At 45.1% G+C, this 24,529-nt stretch overlaps 1 protein-coding gene across 1 annotated transcript in view; it reads left to right on the plus strand.

Moving 5' to 3' along the window:
• Positions 1-24,529, plus strand: part of Piezo2 (piezo type mechanosensitive ion channel component 2) — a 285,223-nt gene that overhangs the window by 246,143 nt on the left and 14,551 nt on the right. Inside the window, exons 34-43 of the mRNA XM_075971116.1 lie at positions 2,471-2,637; positions 5,013-5,179; positions 12,637-13,044; positions 13,686-13,944; positions 16,049-16,231; positions 18,533-18,785; positions 19,947-20,079; positions 21,160-21,307; positions 21,407-21,621; positions 22,664-22,822. Of these exons, the coding sequence (XP_075827231.1) occupies positions 2,471-2,637; positions 5,013-5,179; positions 12,637-13,044; positions 13,686-13,944; positions 16,049-16,231; positions 18,533-18,785; positions 19,947-20,079; positions 21,160-21,307; positions 21,407-21,621; positions 22,664-22,822 (2,092 nt within the window). The remainder of the gene's footprint in view (positions 1-2,470; positions 2,638-5,012; positions 5,180-12,636; positions 13,045-13,685; positions 13,945-16,048; positions 16,232-18,532; positions 18,786-19,946; positions 20,080-21,159; positions 21,308-21,406; positions 21,622-22,663; positions 22,823-24,529) is intronic.

Raw genomic sequence — 24,529 nt, forward strand, 5'->3', positions numbered from 1 at the left:
CTGTGGCATCAGTGAAGCCTCCCTTTATACCACTTTGTGAGGCCGTTCATCTCTGCCTTTGCTGCTTTGCTCAGCAAAGGGGACCCTCTGTTCTTTCTCACCTCCTAAAACCTGTGGAAAACAAAGAGATACCACAGCCCGAAAAGTCCCGAGGAGGAGGAGGAGGTAGCTGCAAAGGCAGGAAATGGTTCCATGGGAACATCAGAGATGGAGATTCTGGCCCCACCTGGTCCTTACATGTGGCTCTCTGCCCCCCCTCCCCTCACACCCCATCAGGTATGGCCTTCACTTGGAGGCTCTATTTCTTGTCTGACCCTTAAAAAAGAGCAAAACTTTTCTAGACGTAAGCTTACCATTCTTCCTAGGCCACTTAGAGCCGTTCTAGTCCTCATCATAAAGCCAAACTTTTGTTCACACTGTGGCCTTCAACTCAGAGAGGGGATTAGTGGGGAGCAGAGGCAGGCCATTGGGTACTCACTCTGAGCACAGTAGACAGAGGCTTGTGGGGCTGGCACGTGATTGGGTGACCATCAGCTTACATACGTGATTAAGACAGACAGACAGGATGATCTAGTCCTTCTGTTTAGCTTCTCCCTCGCTGCGTTTAGTAAGATGCATATAATACATGGTTTCGTTGTACCTGTGCGTAGCAAAGTGACTGCTATAGTCAGCAGATAAACCTGTCTGTCCACCTCCCCACCACAGTTAGAGCGCCTTAGGTCTACTTGTTGGCAAATCCCAGCATAGTACAGAATTGCTAATTCCCGCCTGTCTCTGAGGATCTCTAGATATAACCCTCCCATGTAACTGCAAGCTTGCCTTGACCCACTTCTCAGTCTTTCCCTTCCTTGGCCATGTACCATGGCTGTGCTCCCCGTTTCTGTGAGTATCATGAGTTTGGATTCCAAGTGTCAGCGATATCTTCTGGAGTGTGTTTTTCCACACCTGGCCTATTCAGTGTAACACGATGTCCTCTGTGGTCATCCACGTTGTTACAAATTTTCCTTCTTTTTAAAAGCTGAGTGATGTCCCAGAGAGTGAGCTCACCAGTTGTAAAAGCTCCTCCAGTCTTTCTGAGTATTCAAAGGCCTTAAACTGCAGCCTCTCCGGAGTGTCGGGAGATGTATGTGCATGCTGTCACCATTTTAAACACTACTGTATCTGAGCTGAGCTGCTGTGTGACCGCCCTCCCGGGTCTCTAGTCACAGCGGCAGTCCAGGACAAAACTCACATTAGCCATCCCAGGGCTTCTACTGACCACAGATGATGGAGTCCACGTACAGATTTCTGTTGTTGACATAAAATCCCATCTGATTGTCTTAGGAAGACGGATCAGTAACACATGAGCACATGCAGCCTGTGGAGTGAGCTTCGCAAAAGATACTATAGTTTGGCTGAAGTATAAGTGCACAGACAATAAACAGGTTTCACCAACAATCTCTCAGACACTTGTAGAAAAGCCTTAAAGAGCCCCACGAGACAGGCACAGGCCATCTCCATTCTTGAATTAACACTAGGTGAAATCTTTGAATTGCAATCTCTACACTTACTAAACTTCTTACAGTAAGACTTCTAGATGTGTAGGCTTCACAGCCTCAGATTCATCCAAGTGTTTACCTGCCGCGTACTGCGCCCCCGTGTCTGCGCTGTGTGTGCTATTACCCAGTTCGCGAGCTTCAGGAAAGGGGGCTGGAGGTTGAAAATACAGACGCAGAGACAGACCAACACACACACGGACCTTTTAACACTGATACCAAAGCCCCAAGAATGCCCCCTTTGTTGTGTTCAGGGGCAGATTATATAGAGATAGCCATGCCCCAGCCAAACCCACCAGAAACCACTCTCCTGCCATCAGGAACTCCTGAAGGTCTCGTGCTCAGAGCAGCTGTAGGCACTCAGATCAGGGGAAAACAAGTTGTTTACAAGAAATTCAGGATCTGGGGTCTCACTGCTCCCAACATTTACCAAAATGTTGTGTGTGGGGGGGGGGGAATTCATTTGTATCGAGTGTATATAGGCCTTTTCTCTGTCTTCCCCTAAATAATGCAGCGTAGCAACCACTATCGTATTGGGTACCTAGTAGACATGATAGATGACTCAAACTATGAGAAAGGGTGTGTGGAGATTCTATACAGAGAGTGTAGTTAGAGATGCGTATGTGTAAGGGACTTGACCATCCATAGAACGTGATATTTTGAGGAGTCCTGTTAGCCCCTGAGGGTCTGTTATGGCCGACATGAAAGATCCTGCCTGAGTCTGGCTTAGTTCTTCCATTGCCTGTATAGAGACTACACCAGTGCTGGGGCCTCGGTCCCCCTCGTTCTCTAAGCATAAGGAGTCCAGTACACATGAGAGGCATTCCACAAAATCCAGGGCTGGGTGTGGTCTACCCCACAGAGTCACAACACAGCCCTTGGTAGTGTGGTAGTGTTCCAGACCCTCTAACCTGTGTTGTGCTTCTTCTGCCTAGATAATATCATCAAGAGGATATTTAATATTCTGAAGTTCACCTGGGTCCTATTCCTGGCCACGGTGGATAGTTTCACCACTTGGCTCAACTCCATCTCAAGGGAGCACATTGATATATCCACAGTTCTGAGGATTGAAAGGTGCATGCTGACCCGAGAGATTAAGAAGGTAATTCCTTTTACTGCTTGCTACTTTCAAAGAGCCGCCAAGTCCCCGTGGGCCGTACATCCCAGCCCAAAATACATATGGCAAGAGAAGTTTCAAGTTTCCAATTTTGGTTTTGGATGTGGAAATATTTTCACTTACATAATGAAACACCTTGGGGAGGGAACACAAACATGAGCATGAAGTTTTACTTCGATTTCATCATCTACATGGCCTGACAGTAACTTCCTCGACCATTTCAAGTGCACTTGGTCTTTAACGGCAACTGTTCAGGAGTGCTTGTGTAGAATTCCCCACCCGTTGGCATCATGTCAGCATTCACGGGAGTTCAGACATGGGAGCATTTGGATTCCAGATAGTCAGCCTGTGTCCTGGTTAGTTGTTTGGTTGTTCTTGCTGTCTGTTATGTTTTGTTCCCCCACCCCCAACTTGGCATAAGCTAGAGCCATTTGAGAAGAGGAACCTCAAGTGAGAAAATGCCTCCATCAGAATTCCAGTAGGCAAGTCAATGCGGCATCTTCTTGATTAATGATTGATGTGGGAGGGCCACAGCATAGCATACCGAGGGTGACATCACTTCAGCGTAGATGATTCTAGGTGGTATAAGAAAGAAGACTGGAGAGACCGTGGTGAGCAAGCCAGTAAGAAGCGCTCCTCCACGGTCTCTGCTTCAATTGTTGCCTCCAGGTTCCAGTCTTTAGCCACCGCTTGGCTTCCCTTAGTGATGGATTATAAACTGTAAGATTAAATAAATTCTTTCCACCCAGTTGCTTTTAGACACGGTGTTAGTCACAGCAATAGACACCTAACTAAACAACCTTATCTAAAATTCTAAAATAAAAATCCCATCTTCCTGGCCAGCTGTTACATAATCATTTTGTTCTGTGTGCATTGAGGTCTAGCCCATGCTCATAAACAACACACACACATGTACACATGCATATGCACTCACACACACACTCACACACATGCACACACTCACCAGGAGTCCTCAGAAAACCGCCAGTTTGTTCATTTTCTCTCTCCTATCAGAGTTAATAGGTTTGCTGTGCCCCATAAAGGATTATAATTTTTATCTGGAAATTTTGATCTGAAAATTCCAGAAAAAAAAGTTAGAATATAAAGAGAGCTAACAAAATATACAAAAGTTACATATGATTTATAGATTGTACTTAAAGGTAAGTATTTTTATACAAATAATTTTGTCAATTATACCTTAACAGGGTTGGGAACATTTTTTAAAATATACCAAAATAAAATAAAAAATTAATAATGAAAATAAATTACCGAGCTTAAATTAATCTGATTGAAAACAAATTTGATAATTTTCTCTACTAAGCTTGAGCCAATTTCTGGGAAGGTGACTATTTTGAGATAGTAAGAATTATACTAGCATATCACCTACCTTACATTTTGTTACTGTAAACTCTCTGGCCAAAGCAATTTAGGGATGCAAGGAGGCTTGTTTTATAGCTTGAAGGGACACAGTATATGGTGGTGACGGCCGGGAAGGCTTTGGCAATGGGAGAGTTAGGCAAAGCCACATTGTAGCCGCAGACAGGAAACAGGGAGAGAGAAATGTGGCTACTCAGCTGGTCTCTTGTTGCCGTGATGAACACCAGACCAAAGCAACATGCAGAGGAAAGGGCTTATCTGGCTTCTGCTTCCACAACACTGCGCATCATCCAAAGAAGTCAGGGCAGGAACCCAAGCGGGGCAGGAATCTGGAGGCAGGAGCTGATGCAGAGGCCATGGACGGTGCTGCTCAGCTTACTGACATACTCAACCTTTGTCCTGTTCTGCCTGCTTTCGTCTAGAACCCAGGACCATCAGCCCAGGGATGGTGCGACCCACAGTGAGCTAGGATCTTCCCTATCAATTAAGACAATGTTTGTGTAGCACCTCATACAGAGGCGTTTTCTTAATTGTGGTTCCCTCCTCTCCAATGAATGTATCTTCTGTCAAACTGACAAAACAAACAAACAAACAAAAACTATCCCCCCTATCTGGATTCCTCTGTTTCCACTTTTTCTTCAGTCCAGGATCCTAGCGCATGGAATGATGTTGCCAGCCTTGACTACTGGCTCACCTTCCTCAGTAAAACCTTTCTATAAACGCCCTTGGAGACATGCTGAGATGTGTGTCAAGTGATTCTGAATCCAGTCAGGTTGACTGGGAAGATCCACCATTGCATGTAGCGATACCGACTAACACTAATGACCCTAAAAGACATGACATTAATCCCTAAATTATCTTCATCTCATCAGTCCTTACTGTAGGTGTGCACGTGGGCTGAGAGTCGTCAGTATTGGAAACTGTTGGCATTGTCCAAACAAAGTGCTTTCGTAAGAACCACTGTGATGTCCCCTTTTCCACAGGGCAACGTTCCAACGCGGGAAAGCATCCACATGTACTACCAAAACCACATCATGAACCTTTCCAGAGAGTCAGGACTGGACACAATTGACGAGCCCCCTGGAGCTGGTTCCAGGGCCCAGGCAGCTCACAGGATGGATAGCTTAGATTCCCATGACAGTATCTCCAGGTATTTCACTTTCTTAACAATCGGTTGTTTTTGTGAATGAGGTAGATGCCAGCAAACATGAGAAGTGATTGCATGAAGTGAAAGCTAAGCAAACACATGGGTGGTATCCTAGGCCCTGCGGATCCATACAGCAATGTTGTATGCTGTTCTAGGCTGACTGGGTAAAAGCAGACACTAGCAGTGAACAGTTTGAAGCATGCATCTACCTCCCTGGCACAGTCTAGGGGTTTATAAGATCCAGGCAGATAAGAATGGTTCATCGCATTTGGGTTTTACTCCTTACTATTTGTGTCAGGGCTACGCCATTACTTCCTTCCACAAGCTGTCTTTTGTTCTAGCATTTTCTACCTTCTGTTGATATCACTGACCTTTTTTTTTTTTTCAGAATTGTTACTTTCAAGTTTAGAATCGAAATTTCAGAAACAATTCTGTAAGAACAATTCCCCCTCTTCTCTAGGTTTCAGGTCTTCTGTGCACTGTTTGCATGAGAACAGCAGGAGACTCGATGCCAAGGGTGGTGGTACACTGGGCACATACTGTAGCCAGCCTTGATTCATCCCTTAGAATTGCATAAAATGTTGTGTGTCTTTATTATCCATACTTTGCCAAGAAAAAAATTCAATTACAATGTGGCTTAAAAGTGTGATCTAAGCCTGTAAGAGCAGACCCAGGATCCAAAATCACCATGATATTCAGAACCCAGGTTTTGGACCTCTTGATGTCTCTCCCTTCTTCCCCGGCAAGTGTACTGTCCACCCAGAAAGGCTTCAGGAACCTCTGCAGCAGAGTGTTCTAGATCACTGACCATCGTATAGGGCTGGCTAATCCCAAATCACTGCCTTGGGAAGAAAACCGACAATACCCAGGGGGACCATGTGACTATGTGAACTGCGCCATGCAACTGTCTTATAGGCAAAGGACTGTATCTCTGAAGATAGCTGTGTATTTTATCATCTAACAGCTAAAGTAATCCCCTGTTCTAGGCCAGGACCTGAGCTCAATTCTAGAACAAACAGACATAAAAGTCATCCCTGAGTAGTGTCGTCTGAAAAGGCTCTGTAACACAGTTCTTGCCTCTTCTGCCCGCCGAGGAAGCATAGTAGACCTTCTAGGTGGTCCCAGACGCACCCACGGGCACAGTGGCTACCAACCATAGTTTTCCTTCATAGATACTGACTACATGTCATTCTGGATAAAAGAGAGTAGAAAGGGTATCACTTTACCGATAGCAAACTCAAAAATAGAAATTAAATATCAAAGGGACTGAGGATGTTGGCCATTTACATATCAAGCCCATCCAAGGCCCAGGGTTAATCACTGGTAGCAGAGATTAAAACAAACAAACAAACAAACAAACAAAAGTCCTGAAATTCAGAATTGTACTCATTGAAGAGAAGTGATTAGAGAATTTCTTACTTTGAATATAGCTTCTTATCTGTTGCTGAATTAATTGTCTTTGAATTGGCCAATTAAAGAAAACTCAAATACAGCAAGTCACCATATTTGCCTTTGACACAGATCCAAATCTACTAGTATGGAAAAAGAATTTGTTTTTATTTACACACACACACACACACACACACACACACACACACACACACACACACATACACACACATTATATATGCATATGCAACTATGTAAAAACTCAAGTTTTAAAATAGATTGCTTATTTAACTATGTACATATGCATGCATTTGCCTATATTGATTTTGTGTAGATAAAGCTGTTCATGGATGTAGTCCCTCATCTCTTTCCAAACAGATACTCCTTTAAGGTCTTCAGGAATAATAAAAAAGATTCTATTTTCCTTAAGATGGGAATACTCCAGTTATTTTTAAGCTGTAACGTCACAAATATTTAGCTAATGTGATTTTCATGAAAAGAGGAATTATTTGGGCCAGAGTCCTCTTAGGGCTTCAAAGTCAACCATTTATTTCCTAATTGAAATGGGGCTTCAGATGCCTTTTAATTCCAGAATATAATAATTGTTAGGAGACAAAGTGCCATAGTAGTAAAATTCATTTTCCATTCTCTTTCTGCCCACACATATGCACTTTTCTCAGACATTGGTTTCTGAAACCATCAGTCATAGCAGCAGCTACAGAGAAGAAATGTCAGCGACAACTTTCAATCCGTTCCTAGCACCGTGTGTCCTGTGAGACCGTCCCACAGTCTTTGTGGGAGGGGAGCTCTGCTCCTCTTCTGTCACAGGTTTTAGTGAAGCACAAGCTCGCTGTTTATTTTATAGTTCACTTAGACAATTTGGAAACCCTAAGTTCTGTCCTGGGGAGCAGCTGTAAATCCTTTTCGTCAACATGTTCCAGCAAGTCTCTCTATGTCTAGAAATCAGAGCATTTAAATACAATCATTCTAGTTAATTTCTATGCCATGAATTAAAATCCATTTTATCCCCATTCTTCTTAAGTACTTCCCTATTTCAGTCCAGCTCACAGTAACTCCTCCCTTCATCAGGGAAGAGCAGATTGAAGACATGGTTTAGTGATGCAACCTAGGTCGGTGTCGTGCGGGGACACTCGGTTCAGTCCCGACCGCCATAACAGTGACAGTGATGATGATGCTACGTGAAGACTGCAGGGCAGATGTGCACCATTGTGCAGATGTGTGCAGACTGGCAGAGGCGGGGTGGAGAGGTAGGCATGTCTGGATGCCCTGGACACGCTCAGTGTTGCTAATGCTGCTTCCTGTGCAGGGGAGCATGACGTGGAGTATAAAAGAATCTTCGTTTCCAAATACACCCGATTTAGACCCAAATGATAACCAAACAACCACTTAAAAAAAAGATCATAGGAGCAAGAGAATAAGGAGAGTACTGAGGTGAGAACCCTGGGATTCTCTAGAGACGTTTCCAGATGGTGTACGGTCCACCCATCCTTCCTGCAGCTGTTTTTCATAACACTTACAAGTGTCCCTCAGCTCCAGACCACACTGCTCTACGAATCTGCATCGAATACAAACTATATTTTTATGGCTTTTGATGCCAAAAAGAGTTTCAGGAAAATCTGATTTACTTGTGCCAAAGCCACACTCATATCCAGTTGCAATTATTCCCACCCGCACAGTGAAGAACATAATTATATGCACATACAATATATAACTTATTGTACCTTTTCATTTTCCTTTCATCAAGATATGTTGTCTCTTCATGTGACTTGTAATAGTTTTTTTGACTAAGCACCTGCCTTTAAATATGACCTACATAGAAAACCAAGACCAGAATGAAAAATTGGGAGTCATCAGACATTACACTTACAGACCACGTTTTAAGAAGACAATGTTAAAATATTTGCAAAATTATAAAACTGTCAATCAGTACTGAATGAGAAATCAGAATCATTAATAGTCTGTGATGTATTTTGATTTTCATTTTTAATATGAAATAAAAAGAGATGCTAGGTTTACTTTGTGAGAAGTCCATGAACCCACAAATTTGCCCTTCACAGTGGCTGAGCAACACTCCCAGTGTGTGAATAGAGATATTCACACCCATTTAAAGTTTCTGGGGATCCCTGCACTAGGGAAGGGTAGCGTGTCACCCAGGAGAGTCCCCAGACACCTGCGTCTTTTGGGCAGACAGGTCTTGCTGCTCTCCTCCAGGAAACATAACCATGGTGTGGTCTGTTCCCTTTACATCATGTTTCCCAACACCCACGTCACATTTTCTTCACATAAGACAACATGAGATGGAATCAGAATGGGAACTTAGCAAACATAAACAGATTTCTTTTGCTATAAATCCTTTAAATCCAGGATCAGATGACGAGCTAATTTCTAAGAGTTCCTCGTAAGATCGGGTGTGTGACTTATCATTGCTTTTGTTGCTGCAAACGGTTTTAACTGCATCCTGAGGATTGTTCCTATAAAGGGGTGGCTGTGGTTTGAAATCTGTCACCGGAGAAGCTGCTGCGCCCCTTCTGAGGAGGCACCTCAGTTCTGTTCCACCATGGCCATTCCTTGGAGTACCAGAAAATGAGGAATTTAGTCAATGGGTTCTCTTCCTTGGGACGCCCACCCAAACTTGAAGCATGATCTTTAATAAAAATGAGTAAAAAAACAAAACATTAACCGACAAAGTATGTCCGGCATTACTAGAATTCCTTTGTTGTTTTGGGTGCTATTTTAATATTTTACCTTGGTTGATATTTCTAGTCACATTATGGGATCAGCGTCTCTTCTACATGCAAGGAATCTAGTTTGGCTTAGTTAACCACGTGACTTAGCAAATGAGACTGAAGATTCAGTATGCAGTGGCATTCCTGAGTCTCCAGCTCTCAATTTGAAAGTTGTATTACAAAACTAAAGTCTTTCCTACAAATTGTACATGCAGGTATTCCTGCATATGCAATTGAGTTGAGACTCTCCACGGACTTGGGCTCACAATTCCAAAGAAAGCATTTTTAATTCAGTCACAAAAGGACCCACTGCAAAGCTACAAGGACGTGAACATTGTAAGATGATGCCTGGGCCGTGTCCTCATTCTGCTTCGTGTCTCGCCCAGAAAGTGCCATTTGGGGGAGTTTATCCCTAGCCAGTAAATTTTTGTTTCAACTCCAGTTTCTTCTGTTTCTTCATCCTGCCATCCTGCCGAACAGGTCCTTCCCTGCCCTGGAGACTCCGCCCCCCCCCGCCCCCTCCTCGCCCCACCCCCAACCCTCCAACCCCCACCCCCTGCTGCCGCGGCCATCCTGTCCGTGGTGCTGATGTGTGTGGTTTCCCCATGGCGGTGTGGGGGTCAGCTGTCCCTGTGTGACTTGGTGCCCCACTGGGTTTTAACTCTGTGTTTCTGTAACTGTTTGCGCTGTTAGCTGCTACACTGAAGCAACCCTGCTGATCTCAAGGCAGTCCACCCTTGATGATTTAGATGGACAAGACCCTGTTCCTAAAACAAGCGAGCGCGCTCGGCCTAGGCTCCGTAAAATGTTCAGCATGGACATGTCCTCCTCATCAGCTGACAGTGGCAGTGTAGGATCAAGGTGCTTAACTTGTGCATGCTTCGTTCCATAACCTACGCCCCCTCCCTGTGAATGCCATTGCACATATGAGTTCATGAGATGAATGCCATTTTTCTTTTCTTTTCTTTTCCTTTGATTTTTAAGAATTTGCATGACCAAATGCATAACCATAGCACTTTCTGTGACATAATTGTTTCCAAGACAACGCTCTATGAACTAAACTATGTCCCTTCGTTTTGTCTGTTAGGAATTGATTAAAAACCCTGATTGGAAATGTTGTCCTCCATTTCTCAAATAGTTTTCACTTTTCATTTTTAAAGATATCTTTTGATATGTGTATCAGTATATATTAGGAAAATCTGTCAAATATAGCCATTTTCAGTTAATGTAAAATAAATATGTCTATATTTGGCATGTATATGTACCAGGAAAATTGAATGTATTTTACCATTGACTTTTGAAAAGAACATTATGTAGAAACGTACATCTTTATTGACTACCATCTACCTTGTTTGGAAAGGATTATTCTGGGCTTAAATTTTCTTTTTAAATCCTACCAGAAAGCAACATTCAGCTAGAAATTATCTGCATAGAACTGCAAAACCCTTCCCCTGCCCCCAACAAATCTTAGTGTTGTTACCAGGGACCCTAACTATACTGTGTTTATCCTGGCATGAAAATAACCCAAGCCAAAGGCAACTCCATTCTGCCCCCTGGTGGTCAGCAGAGGCGGTGTCTTTCTTTTGCTGGCTGTTAAACATGTTGACCCTGTGATGCTGTCCACAGGGGCCTGACTCGGGGCAACATGTTTTGTTTTCTGAGCCATCCTCTCTCAGGCATGAGCTTGTTGCATCCTTCTACTCTAAAGAGCCCTGAAGACACACTCATCTCTGAGTCCCTGAGGTGACCGACCCTAAACCTTGGAGACGATGCTTGACATCACTTAATGACCATGCTGGAAGTTAGACCTAATGTTTATCTGACTCCCATGACCTGAACATTCCCTGGGGTGTTGCTCAATCCAGTGGCTTTCTAGGAGGCGCTTTGTTACTGAGATAAACCTTAGCAACTTTGGTGAGGGTTATCATTCTCAGAGCCTTCTGCAGGGTGGCGGAGGTGACAAACTCAGAACCAAAGTCCTGAGCATGTTTAGTGCCTGCATGGTCATCCAGCATCTTCAGTTACAAGGTGCCACAGGTATGCCAACAATCCATTCATTGCTTGTTGGCATGTCTACACTGGTATCCTGCATTTGAAAATCTGTGTTTGCGGAACCTACTTGCTCACGTATGCCAGTGAGACAGCAGTGTGTATTTCAGAATCTGATACACCATCCTCCCGCATCCAGCAGATTCCAAACATCTGTCTCCTCTTCAGGAGCCGCATAGTTAAGAAAAGGCATGCTCTGGGTTTCAGCATGCGATGAATTTGACATGGCTGCTTTGTTTTCTCTTCTAACCTTTCTTGCATGGGTTTGCCAGGGAAGGTAAGGGAAAACCTAGAAATGAGATGAGGAACACTAGAGAAAAGGCACAGGGCAGCCAGCATGGGGAGTAACAGAAAAAAACAAGGGAATGGATGTGAGGAAACTACAGGAAGAATGCATTTTAAAAAATAATGAATGGAAGGAAGGAAGGAAGGAAGGAAGGAAGGAAGGAAGGAAGGAAAGAAGAGAGATAGAGAGGGAGAGAAAGTTGTTGGCATGTAAAAGTAGAAAAAAAGCTCTGAGACAAGGCAAGGCAGCTGAGAAGGAAGAGACAGTAAAAGGTGGCCCCAAGTGCAAGACCAAGAACTCATGAGAGAAATGTCTGAGAACAGGGGAGAAGGCAAGGATTCGGTGGGAAACATGCTTATCCCGAGAAGAAAGAGGCCAAGGATGAGAAAAGCAGGAAGAGATCAGCATTAAAGAAGGGGGATTTATAAAGCATGTGCTTGTTGAGTTCAGCCGACTGTATCTGATGGACTCTGTCATCCTCAGTGGGCCTGGGCAGGTCCCTTGTGCAGGACTGAAAGTAGGCTCTGTCTTGGTCGAGCACCTAGGAAACAATCAAGCATGGCTTCTCCTTCCCATATGCTCTCTTCTTTTAAGGAGTGATGGCGGTAGGTACGCTCTGCTAAACGTGTGCTGATTGGGAAATGAACCTGGAGCTCATGGCTGTGGATACTGATCCTGTGTTGAACACTTCTATGCATAGACTGGGTTGCTCCTTGCAAGGCGTGTCACTTGCTGCGGTTTGGAAAGGGTGCAATGCTCACTGTCCACTCTCGCATCTGGAAGGCTACTGCTTGCAGTTTCCGCAGAGCGGGAGTGAATTTCTGGAAGGAGCAAAGCAGATGGGATTCACAGAAGGGTGGCGTTTCCCTTTCTCACATGCTTGAGGTTTTTACTTGGGAGCTCTGAGGCAATGTCATAAGGAGTGGGACAGGTTCCACGCTGGTATAAACGCTAAGACGAACCCTCTTGCCCATTTTCTCTCCTAACAGCGAGCCCACACAGTGCACCATGCTGTATTCACGCCAAGGGACGACAGAAACCATTGAGGAGGTGGAAGCTGAAGCTGAGGAGGAGGTGGTAGAGGGTCTGGAGTCTAAGCTCCGGGACGCGGAGGACAAGGAGTATGTGGCAGAGTATGAGGCAGGGGTAGAGGAGGTCAGCCTCACTCCGGACGAGGAGTTGCCTCAGTTCTCCACAGATGATGGGGATGTGGAGGCCCCACCCTCCTACAGCAAGGCTGTCAGCTTTGAGCATCTGTCCTTTGCCTCCCAAGATGACTCCGGGGCCAAGAACCACATGGTGGTCAGCCCTGATGACAGCCGTACAGACAAGCTGGAGTCGAGTATCTTACCGCCCCTGACTCACGAGCTGACAGCCAGCGAGCTGCTGATGAACAAGTAAGAGAAGGAACCACAGAAGGAACTATCACACACATGCGTACTCGAGTCATGTATGCACAAAGCCTTAGACATAGAAGGCAAACATACAATCCTGGGACAATACCGTGACTGAGTGACTGACTCAGCCGGAAGAATCCAGTGACATTTGTGTTCGTACCTCTTTCTATAAGGTCTCAGATAGGTTTAGAATCCCTAATTTGAAAACCCAAGATGCGCTGAAATCCAAAAGAGCTCAAAAAGCATCCACATAGGACAGGAGATAGATGAATTTGTGCCGTTAATCTTTGTGCATACATAAAACCATTGGAAAATATTCTGTAAAATGATCATCAATCTGTATGGATATGGTATATATAAGGCATAGATTAACTGCATTTTGAAACTTGATTTCAATATCCAAAAAGTTTCCATTATGTAATTTAGTAGTCCAAGATATGAAGGCCCTCAACATCTCAGACACTTCCCAAGTGCTTTAGACAAGAATGATCAGCCTGTATGAGGCTGTTTTCTTATTCTCGGATAGATAAGCATACACAGAGGAGGCATGTGTAGACACACAACACAAGACATCATCATAAATGCAAGTCATTGATTTGGAAAAGGCGCAGACAGGGGTCCACTTGTGCTTATTTTAACAGGATGTTCCATGACGATGAGCTTGAAGAATCCGAGAAATTCTACGTGGACCAGCCCCGGTTCTTGCTGCTTTTCTACGCCATGTACAACACTCTGGTAGCCCGCTCAGAAATGGTGTGCTATTTCGTAATCATCCTCAACCACATGATCTCTGCCTCCATCCTCACCCTCCTGCTGCCCATATTGATCTTCCTCTGGGCCATGCTGTCGGTCCCCAGGCCCAGCCGGCGTTTCTGGATGATGGCCATCGTCTATACCGAGGTAGGCCGGTCTGTTGCATGGCCTACTTAGACTAGTGATTGTTATCAGCGGTAGTGACCCGGTACTGGCAATTTTATACACCTGTTCAGGCCTCCCACCTTACACAAGGTAGGTTCCAGTGTCGTTCCTGATTAAAACACACAAGGAGACAGCTGAAGTGGGATTCAGTAATTGACCAAAGGTTGCGAAATTGCTGGAGACCTGTGATATTAACCAATGTCACTACTGCCGCTGTTAGCTGTCTTTTGCCAAATCGAGTGGAGTGTCCTGAATCAGTGAGTAGCCAAAGCATAGACTCAGAATTCAACTCACAGCAAAGCACCTTGAGTGCGGTCTAATGGAGCACCGCATGTTTTTCCAGCTTTAAACCTGGAGTCACTTTCCCTGCATCCCAGCACACACCCTGGAAAATCTAAATGACAGGAGGACACGTTGGGGATGAGGAGCCCCTGCTTGAGCAGACCTAGGGCCTTGTTTGCCCCGTTTTCTGTGAAATACAGAAGACTGCCAAGTCTCCTACAAACTGTGCCCTGTGGTGGGCAGGTGAGGCTCACAGCAGGTATTCCCAGGCTTCTTCCGTTGAAGACAAAGGGACTTCCTGACTCAGAAGGGAAAGTTCACTCTGAAGAGCATTGTGATGAATGTTTATAGTGCAGTGCTCATGAAAGATGCACCGTTTCAGTCTAGAACTACTGTGGGTTTATAAATAATCATTGTAGCAAATGATCTCAAAACTATGTGGATTAAGTATTGATAGTATGTATGTCATATCCTTGATTTAAATGAGAGAGAGAGAGAGAGAGAGAGAGAGAGAGAGAGATCCACGAATAAGTTCATGTCTATTTCTCTACTTGGCCTCACAGTCTTGCCAAAACGATCATTCCTGAGTATCACTTCCGTCACATCCCTCCAGGACATAGATGACTCTCCTAAGGGAGAGGGTGCCATACCCGCAGCACCCAGCCCCACTGTGTGGGAGAGTTTCCAAGCGACTTGTTCTTAAATACATGGTTTTCATGTTAAATAATATTCTTGCTTTTATCTCAGTCTGCAGCTGCAAGAGGAGTATTTGTGCAAGCCAGTAGTTTCGCAGAACCACCAGTGGAATAAAGACTTTCTATTGGCTATTAAAAAAAAAAAACTCTGTGTGAGTGTGTGTGTGCGTTGTTGTTGTTGTTGTTGCTTAAGTTGGGTTTCTTAATTTTCTCTCTCAGAGTAAATTAAGTGAGAAATTCAGTTGACATTCCTTCCCTGTATAATTTGAGCTGTGTTCAGAAACCCAAGAGCTAGGCTACACGTGACGAAACAAGTAGGGAGCAAATCCTCCTTGTTTCCGTAGTTCGGAGATGACTGTGGAAGGGGATACAGTGGGGGAAAGCGAACGCTGTGTGCATCGGACCCTCCCGGTGTGGAGCTGAGGAGAGCTTGCCTGGCACACACAAGCTCTGGTTCTATCCTCAGCACCATAAACACCAGGTGTGGTGGCCGGTGCCTGTAACCACAGCACGCTGAGGGACACCTGGAAAATAAATTCAGGGTCTCTTTGGAGTTTAGGGGCTAAAATTCTGCCTCTAAAAACAAGAAGAAGAAAAGGAAAATAATGTCTACCTACACAACAGTAGGCCAGGCTTCAGGCCTCCCAACACCAAAATAAACAAAACCTCACCAGCTCCCCACAAGTGCATGGTATTCCAGAAAAATTCACAAACTAAAGCTTTATATAATATATAAATATAGTCATATTTAAGTTTGCCCTGACTTCCTTATTTGAATAGCTGGATAATTAAATGTATAATTAATTCAAAATAAAAATTACCTCTTCAAAAACAGAAAATTATCAGTCATTCAGGCAGCAGCAGGAGTGATCCATTGGCTTTACTTCACTACAGGTGATAGTTTTAATAACACAGTGTTTCTCTTATTCTGGAAAAGAGAAACGTACTACTGACACTTTAAACCCAACCCCTTTAAGGTCATCTTATATAATAATTACCCACCGCTAAAACTGTGCAGCAGGCATGTTTTCTTAATTCTTACTCCACTCTTTCTCAGGCATTGCTGGTCCTGGAAGGAATGACTTTTTATTTCTATTATCCATATGTAGGTGGCGATCGTAGTAAAATATTTCTTCCAGTTTGGCTTCTTTCCTTGGAATAAGGACTTGGAATTGAACAAGGACAAGCCCTACTTTCCCCCAAACATCATAGGCGTGGAGAAGAAAGAGGGCTATGTTCTTTATGACCTCATTCAGCTGCTGGCTCTGTTCTTCCATCGCTCTATTCTGAAGGTACCTAAGTGTTAACAATTCGTTACCCGCATGTTGGTCAGTTTTGTCTGCAACAGTACTGAAGATGCTGGGCACTGGGATCAGTGTTGGCAGTGGGGCCGATGGCAGGGTTGAACGTTTACCAGCATTTGCTGAGCATCGCTTGAAGGAGACACGGTATGGCTTCAGCACTAGTCTCAGTCAGAGCATCCGAGAACACTCAGAGACAACGCCTCGTCTCTCTTCCCCGTTTCAACCCCTGCCCATCTTCTAGTGATACTGCCTTCACCAGGCAGTGTCTTATGAAGCTACAGCTGTGAGGAAGAGGCTTCCCATGGAGAGCTGTAGACGACTATGCCTATAAAAATCTCACCATTGAGGAAGCTGTTGGCCCCATGGTCTGAGGAAGATCTCTGCAGGGCAACAAATCCCAGGCACACGCACTCTTACCCTTTTCTTTTAGATACATACACCCCTCGCATACACACACATGTGTGTGTATACATATATATAATATACATGTGTATGTATGTGTACATAATATATGTATGTATACATATATATTCCTTTTATTGAACATACATTCTTCTCATACAATATAATCGGAAAGCAGTTTTCCACCCTCTACCCCTTCCAGTTATTCCCCCACTTACTCTCCCATTGTACCCACTTCCTTCCTATCTCTCATTAGAAAACAACAGGCTTCTAAGAGAGAATAACAAAACATAACAAAATAAAATGTAAGATTTAGTGAAAACCATCACATTGAAGTTGGACAAGGCAAGCCAACAGAAAAATAAGTGAAGGCACAAGAATCAGACCCATTCACCCCCACACTCAGAAGTCCTAAAAAAATCTAAACTGAAGGTCATAACCTATATGCAGTGGTGCAGACCTAGGTGGATGCCATGATAGTTGCTTCAGTCTCTGTGAGCTCATATGCACCTTGCTCACTTATTTTAGAGAGTCTGGTCATCCCAATGTCCTCTGTCTCCCCTGTTTCCCGCACTCCTCCTAACTCCTCTTCTGCAGAGTCCCTGGGCTCTAAGAGGAGGGATTTGGTGGAGACATCTCATTGACCTGTGCGTTCCAAGGTCTTCTTTGACCATAGTGTCTGGCTGTGGGTCTCTGCATTTGTTCCTGTCTGCTGCCTTTCTTTCAGCAGCTGCCTGTGTGTTTTTCTTCTCACACACTACAAGTTGTAGGCAGAAACTCTAGTAGCAGAAGCAGGCCAATCCACCATAACTATAGAAATAACTCTACAGCTTCCATTTCAGAGCCGCTGCGCTTGTCACAGTCTGGCTTTTCTCTGTTGCTGCCCTGCTCCCTTTTCCAAAATATTTAAAATTTAAAATGTATTTAATCAAATCATGCCTTTATCAGTCCTTATCAGATCCTGTGTAGAATAAAACTTGGAACTTTGCTTTTCTGTTTGTTTTTGTGTTCATTTTTTAATGTATCCTGGGCCTAGCTCAGCATCCAAACCTGGCCTAGAACTCACTATGTAGCCCAGGCTGTTACCAAAGTTGTGATCCTCCTGCCTCGGCCTCCTGAATTATAGGGTGACAGGCTTGTACTACTAGGCTCGGAATTTTTGATGCCTTATGGATGACTCACAGGGAGAACAGTCCAAGGCTCTAGGAATACGCATAGAAACAGAGCATCCGGGGCTCAGGGGAGGAGCTCCCTGGAGTCCTTCACACACAAGCGGAACCACACTCCGTACAGTTCGTGTGTGATCCAAACAGGGTCTCCCTCCAGCAAGACCAAGGGCATCTCAGACTCCAGATCTGTACATTCTTCTCATTTTCTTACAGCAGAAATCGGGATCTCCGGTAGATGCCAGAGTCTTTGCCCTACACCTGGTCAGCCAATTTCGCGTAGAATTTTTGCAGTTTTGCTCTGAGTCTTGAGTAAGCCAAGTGACTGGGAGACAGACAGAATCATTCTACAAAGTAGAGACACTTGTAATGTGGAATGCTAAGATTGGGTTCACCTGTGGATAATAAGTGGGCCAAGGCTATTTCTAGTGAGCACGCTAATAAGTTCTAGAAGGTTCTAACAAATCTAGAAGCTATCATTTCATCCTTACCTATCTATCCTAACTATACCTACCTTGTCTTAGTTAATTACACAAACTCTTTTCACCAACAACCATCTCCACTCTCCTAGGACACTCACACACTTCTGCACAAGCTTCCTTAGATACGCCTCCCTTGGATTTCCAGTCTCGAGGGGCTGAATGTTAGAATCGACACTATAAGAAAGCCAGTTGGCCCACCTGAGATGCTAGCCTCAGCTGTCACCTTCTCTGCTTCTCAGTGTCACGGCTTATGGGACGAGGATGACATCGTTGACAGTGGCACGGACAAGGAGGAGTCTGATGACGAGCTGTCCCTTGATCACGGCAGAAGAGGCTCCTCAGATTCACTGAAGTCCATCAACCTGGCTGCCTCTGTGGAGTCTGTGCATGTGACCTTCCCAGAGCAGCCAGGGGCCGTCCGGAGAAAACGTTCCTGCAGCAGCACCCAGATCTCCCCACAGTCCAGCTTCTCTTCAAACAGGTCCAAAAGAGGTATCCATTATATGGCCTTTAGGCTGAAATAAGCCCCGGGCAGTCTTATTTCTCCCGTGTCTCTGCATCTGGGAAGGGGAGCGGTTGGGTGCTATCAGTTGAAGATACTGTAATATGAAGGAACATCCTCTAGCATCAGACAGACCCAAGTTCAGGTCCTGTTTTAGCTCTGTAGCTTCCCATCCAGGGACCAGGGTTTCAGGTAATAGAGGAGGCAGCCAGCACACAGGCTAATATGTAACAATGTAAGACCCATGATAATTCATTCATAATATATGAAACCTCTGCTGGGTGGGATATAAATCATAACAGATTTTGAAAATGGATTTAGATTTTACCAACGGAGATTTGGGAGGGGCTACTGGGGACTGAACCCAGATTCTCTCACACATTTGTATACTAGGCAAATGCACTACCACCGTTTTCTGTCTTACTAGTTTTTATCCTGAGCTGTATCTCCCTTCGTTTCACAGGCTGGCTTTGCACTCTGTAGCATAGGTGGGCCTTGAACGTTCAAATCCTCCAGCTTCCACCTCCCAAATAGCTATAATTACAAGCATGTGTCACAAGGATCAGCTTCAGTTGGAGACTTACAACAAAGTTGTCTAATTGTTTCCTAAGCTAGTTTTTAATTTCTTACTAAACGTTGAGTATGATCCAAAAGTTGCTATTTGGAAGTAATTGGGCTTTTGTAGTTATGGGCTCACGTCTGATACTTCTCTAGGACTCAGCCATTTGTCTTCTGAACCTGCTTTTGGAGCAGATACTGGGAGATCAAGTTATACTGGTTTTCCCATTGGAGCAATCAGAATATGAGAATAAGTCTGAGTCATGCACCCCCATCTGGAAAATCTGAGACCTGGAACACTAGTGAGAACAAATAAAGCTATTCCCCTCTGTGTTTCTTCCTGAACAAATGCTACAGAACCATGCAGGGGAAGCCACTGGGTATGAACCCGCAGATCTATCCCAGCCTCAGGTCAGCATAGGAGTCCGCTCCTTGAACACTCAGTAGTCAGTCTTAAAGCCATCGGTGCCCTGCATCCTCTGGGTCACGAGAAAGCCAGGGCTCTACGCCCAAACTGAGTTCTGTTGACTTGTTGACAGATCCACTGTTAACCCTCAAGTCTCTGACCTCTCTCCTTTTCCTGCTCTTTCTAGGTAGCACAAGCACCCGGAACAGTAGCCAGAGAGGAAGCAGTGTTTTGAGCATTAAACAGAAAAGCAAAAGAGAACTTTACATGGAAAAGCTTCAAGAGCATTTCATCAAGGCAAAGGCATTTACCATAAAGAAGTGAGTGGGCAGAGACACGTGGGCTGTGTGCTCTGACTGGAGCTCGTACCAATGACTCCCTAGAAACCAGAGGTGAAGAAGGGAGAAGGCGTTTGTTGCAATAGCAGACAGTGACCCATGGTTATAGTGCTTTAGAAACCATCTCTTAGTGAATGCCTACATCAAGGGTTCACTTTATAAGCTTTCAGGCATTGCTTCTGAAAGCCCAGCCAGGCATGGAGGAGCACGAGGTTCACGTTGGGTGGGAGTCATGATGCTCTCTTTCCTCCAATAATGGGGCTGGGTGGCATTGGGCCAGGCTCCTAATTCATCATCCTACAGGTCCCTCTACCTTGCTGGTGATTCAACAAGGCAATGGCCAAGCACAAGCAAAGAGAAAGACACAATAGGACTGGGACTGTGATGTGACACAGGCAAGGCCCAGCCCTAAGTATAGATAGGCACGAACCTGGAGAGCCTGCAGCTCTTAAATGGGGCTTTGATTTAAAGGAAGAACCCTGGTCACAGTGAAGCTATAGGGCTTGAAGGACAATACAGAGAGACATGCTTGCACAGTGGAAATGGCAAAGAAAAGAAACAAAAGCCAAGAGCAGCAGGGAGACGCCGCCATGGGCATAAGACTCCAAATCAGAAGAGACAGGAGACATCTGATATCTGCTCAGATATGGAACTCCAGGTCTCAGTGCCCTCGTAGGCTCCTTCACTTTCTCCTCCTCTGGCCTGAGTCACAGTCTCACCCAAAATTTTATATAAGCTTAGGGTGAAATAGAAAGAATTCCGCAACACAGTCTCATGTAGAGTGAATAGCCAGACCCAGACAGCCACAAACCCAGTGCCTGGCTTTTAGGGCTTTACGCAATTCTATTCGGCTTCAAGTAAGGGAAGAGTCATGGCGCCCTCCAGATCATACCTGCGTTGGCAGTAGACTCCTCTGTACTCCCTGAGCAGGGGTCTCTCCAAGGGTCTCTGCCTTAGCTTGCAGTAGAAGGTGGGGCCTGGATAGGAGCAGGAGAGTGGAGTTGGAGCGGGGTCAGCCATTTCCCCATGCTGCCCTTGTGAAACAGTGGCCCTATCTTGCAGAACTCTGCAGATATACGTACCCATCCGGCAGTTTTTCTATGACCTCATCCACCCAGACTACAGTGCTGTGACTGACGTGTATGTGCTCATGTTCCTGGCTGACACTGTAGACTTCATCATCATCGTCTTTGGCTTCTGGGCCTTTGGGGTAGGTTGGGCCGAGGGTCTGCCCTCATCCACTGACTAGGAGGGAAGGTTTCCATCTTGGGACGTGCCACTCAGGCTGAGCCTGTTCTTTTCTCCCTAGAAACACTCGGCGGCTGCAGATATTACCTCTTCTCTATCAGAAGACCAGGTCCCCGGGCCATTCCTAGTGATGGTTCTTATTCAGTTTGGAACCATGGTGGTGGACCGTGCACTCTACCTCAGGAAGACTGTGCTGGGCAAGGTCATTTTCCAGGTCATCCTCGTGTTTGGGATCCACTTCTGGATGTTCTTCATCTTACCCAGTGTGACTGAGAGGTAAGGTCTCCCCCACAGAGATCCGTCAGGACGGCGGGACAGGGAAAGTCAAGGATCTCAGTGATGTTCGGTTCAAACGCAGAGTAGGAGTTCGTTCATCCTCCTCAGTGCCTCAACTGTATTTCATCCATGTTCGCAGAAACAAAGGTTTCAGAAATAAGAGAAGTGACTGTCTCAGATCCAGGGCAGACCAAAGAACTTGGAGCTGTGTTTGTCTCTACCACCCAGCCAATGTCAAGAGGAGCTGAGTTTGGTCTTAGGTGCATCCGTCAAAGGGGAAGAGGACATGAGACAGTGTCATATAAGAAACTGATGAGAAATTGGGTTATTCAGCTGGTTCAAAGAATATCAGGAGATGACAAGGGGAAAGTGATAATATCAGACACATGGATGATAATGGAACCCGAAAAGCCCATGTAGGGGACCAGGTAGACCCATTACGAAATGATGTTGTTTCTGTCAGGACTGTTGCTAATGATTAAAATAGACTAAGAATTGGCATGAGTGAATTTATAAAGGGTAGATACTACTGAGCAAGTTGAGGTGCACAGTAATCCCAGCATTCAGGAGGCTGGAGCAGTCATGAGTTCGAGGCCAGCCTGGGCTATACAGCAATCTCACTTAATCTTATGTCAAGAATAAGGCAACCTGAAGTTTGAAGGTTGCTACTGGTTTTCCCCTGGCACCTAGAATGGGATATAGATCTAAAAGTCTTCAGTAAGCTGAGTTCTAGTACCTCAAATTCTCTTTCACTTCTCCCATCTCTCCCACACCCAAAGTTCCCCCTTTTCTCCTATATGGCCTTTGAAATCCATACTTCCACCTTAAATGTGTCTTGTAGCCCAGTTAATAATTAGTGTGTGAACAACTCAATCAATAAATAAAAGAAAAACAAAGCAGATTACTATAAACAGAAGGCGTCCATCCACTCTCTTAGGTTATAGTGGCAGAGGGGAAATTTGTTTGTTCTTTATTCTAAACTTTTGCCTTCTGTACAGGAAAAGCATCCCATTGCTTTATCTTCCATAATTTTGTCTTTCAGGAAATTCAGCCAGAACCTGGTGGCTCAGCTTTGGTACTTCGTGAAGTGTGTGTACTTTGGGTTGTCTGCCTATCAGATCCGCTGTGGCTACCCAACACGCGTGCTTGGAAACTTCCTCACCAAGAGCTACAATTATGTCAACCTCTTTTTGTTTCAAGGGTGAGGGCACTGCCTTGTCTCTCACTGGTGGAGTGGAAGCAGTGGGGAGACATTGTGTTTCTTTCACCAGGAGGGAGGAGAGAAAGAACGCGGATGTAAGGCACCCAGAAACGCTTGCAGTGTCAGCCCCACACAAGGTCTTGCTTTAAGCACCTTCTCACACTTAATCACCGAATACCTGCCAGGAAGTTGCCCTAGAATCATCACGCTCGATTATTTTCACTCTAGTAACTTACCTAGTTATCATGGTAATGTTTGGGAATAAAAAGTCTTCCCGAAGCTCAAGGGTCATTGAAGGAGAGTATGTCAGGAAGATCATAAGAGCCAGAGATGGGGGGGGGGGGAGGAGAGGAGGGTTAGGGGTGTGGGGGAGGAGGCTACAATAAAATAGTGTTTTCTGGACACAGCAAGGCGGTCACACCTTTAAATTTATGATTGTGACGGTTGTGATGGCGTGCACAGGATCTGCATAAGATCAGTTAGTCCAGACAAACCCTCATCTTGGAGCAGGGATGTGGTCACACTAGCTAAAATGCTATTGGCATTGCTATTAGCCATGGGAGACTGGGACTCAGTTTCCCTCAAGGGCGTGGGTCCTGGGAAGCTACCCATGCTCCAGCAGATGTTCCTAATCACATGCTCATATAGGCTGCACTAAGTGGGCTCTGTGGGTTTAAACAATCAAACAGAGCACACGGAGTTGGGTGGAAAGGTGATGAGAGAGACAGGGGAGGAAATGAGAGGTGGACTATACGCATGCATGAAATTCTCAAGCAATGAAAGGGGAGCGGAGTAGACACAGAGAAGACTGAAGTATTAATACCTTTCTGGACATAGTAAAATAGAATGGCTGGGACCAGCACCATTCCAGACACCCCTGGAGTTCTTTGTGTGCTGTGAGTTCATGCATGAAGAAGCCCCTCATGCTGTTGCTGATAGTTCATCAAGCAAGCTGCATTCCATATCTTCTTCCGTATGATGGTTTCTGTAATAGCATACCCTTGCATTCCCCCAAAAGTTACACCACATCTCAAGAGAGAAGGTGGCTGTAGGCACAGCTGGCCCCTCCATGGCACTAGTTAATATCTCTGGTGATAGGTCAGAAGTGGTTTGGGGTGCATCCTGATGTTGTGATCAACCACATGTTCTACCCTAGGCCTGGGAGGACTGTGTCTTCCAGGTGCTGGTTTACTATTTAATCTGTAGAGCTGAAGCAGGGAGCCCAGGGCAGGGGTTTTGAGTGATAACAACACTGCTGTAGGGAATCCTAGAATCAGCCTACTTCCCCAGCCTGGCAGAAAAAATCTCTGTCATTCAAAGAGCTTGGAATATTCCTCAGAGCCTGACGGAGCTCAGGGTAGCCCACTCCCCAGGACAACCGAAAGCAGTGAACCTCTTTAACCTAGGCAAGCAGCTGATCATGAGTCCTCTCTCTGGCTCCAGTGACATTCCCTGGTCCCCCTGCGTCCCCCATCCACTCTCATCTTTATTAGTTGTCGACTCTTTCCTGACTCATCCATCAACAAAGCCGTAACAACTCAAATAACCCTCTGCCCATTGATTCTTACAGTACAAACACAGGTGAAAGAAACAGAATCAACTCTTAATATGAAATCCCAGTTGATTACAACCATCAGAAAAAATAGGGATGAAAAATACCAATCCATATATTCAATTTATACTGTGAAGCAGTTGTATTCCCGGGTG

This window comes from Microtus pennsylvanicus, chromosome 4 (genome assembly GCF_037038515.1).
Source record: "Microtus pennsylvanicus isolate mMicPen1 chromosome 4, mMicPen1.hap1, whole genome shotgun sequence".
Taxonomy (NCBI): domain Eukaryota; kingdom Metazoa; phylum Chordata; class Mammalia; order Rodentia; family Cricetidae; genus Microtus; species Microtus pennsylvanicus.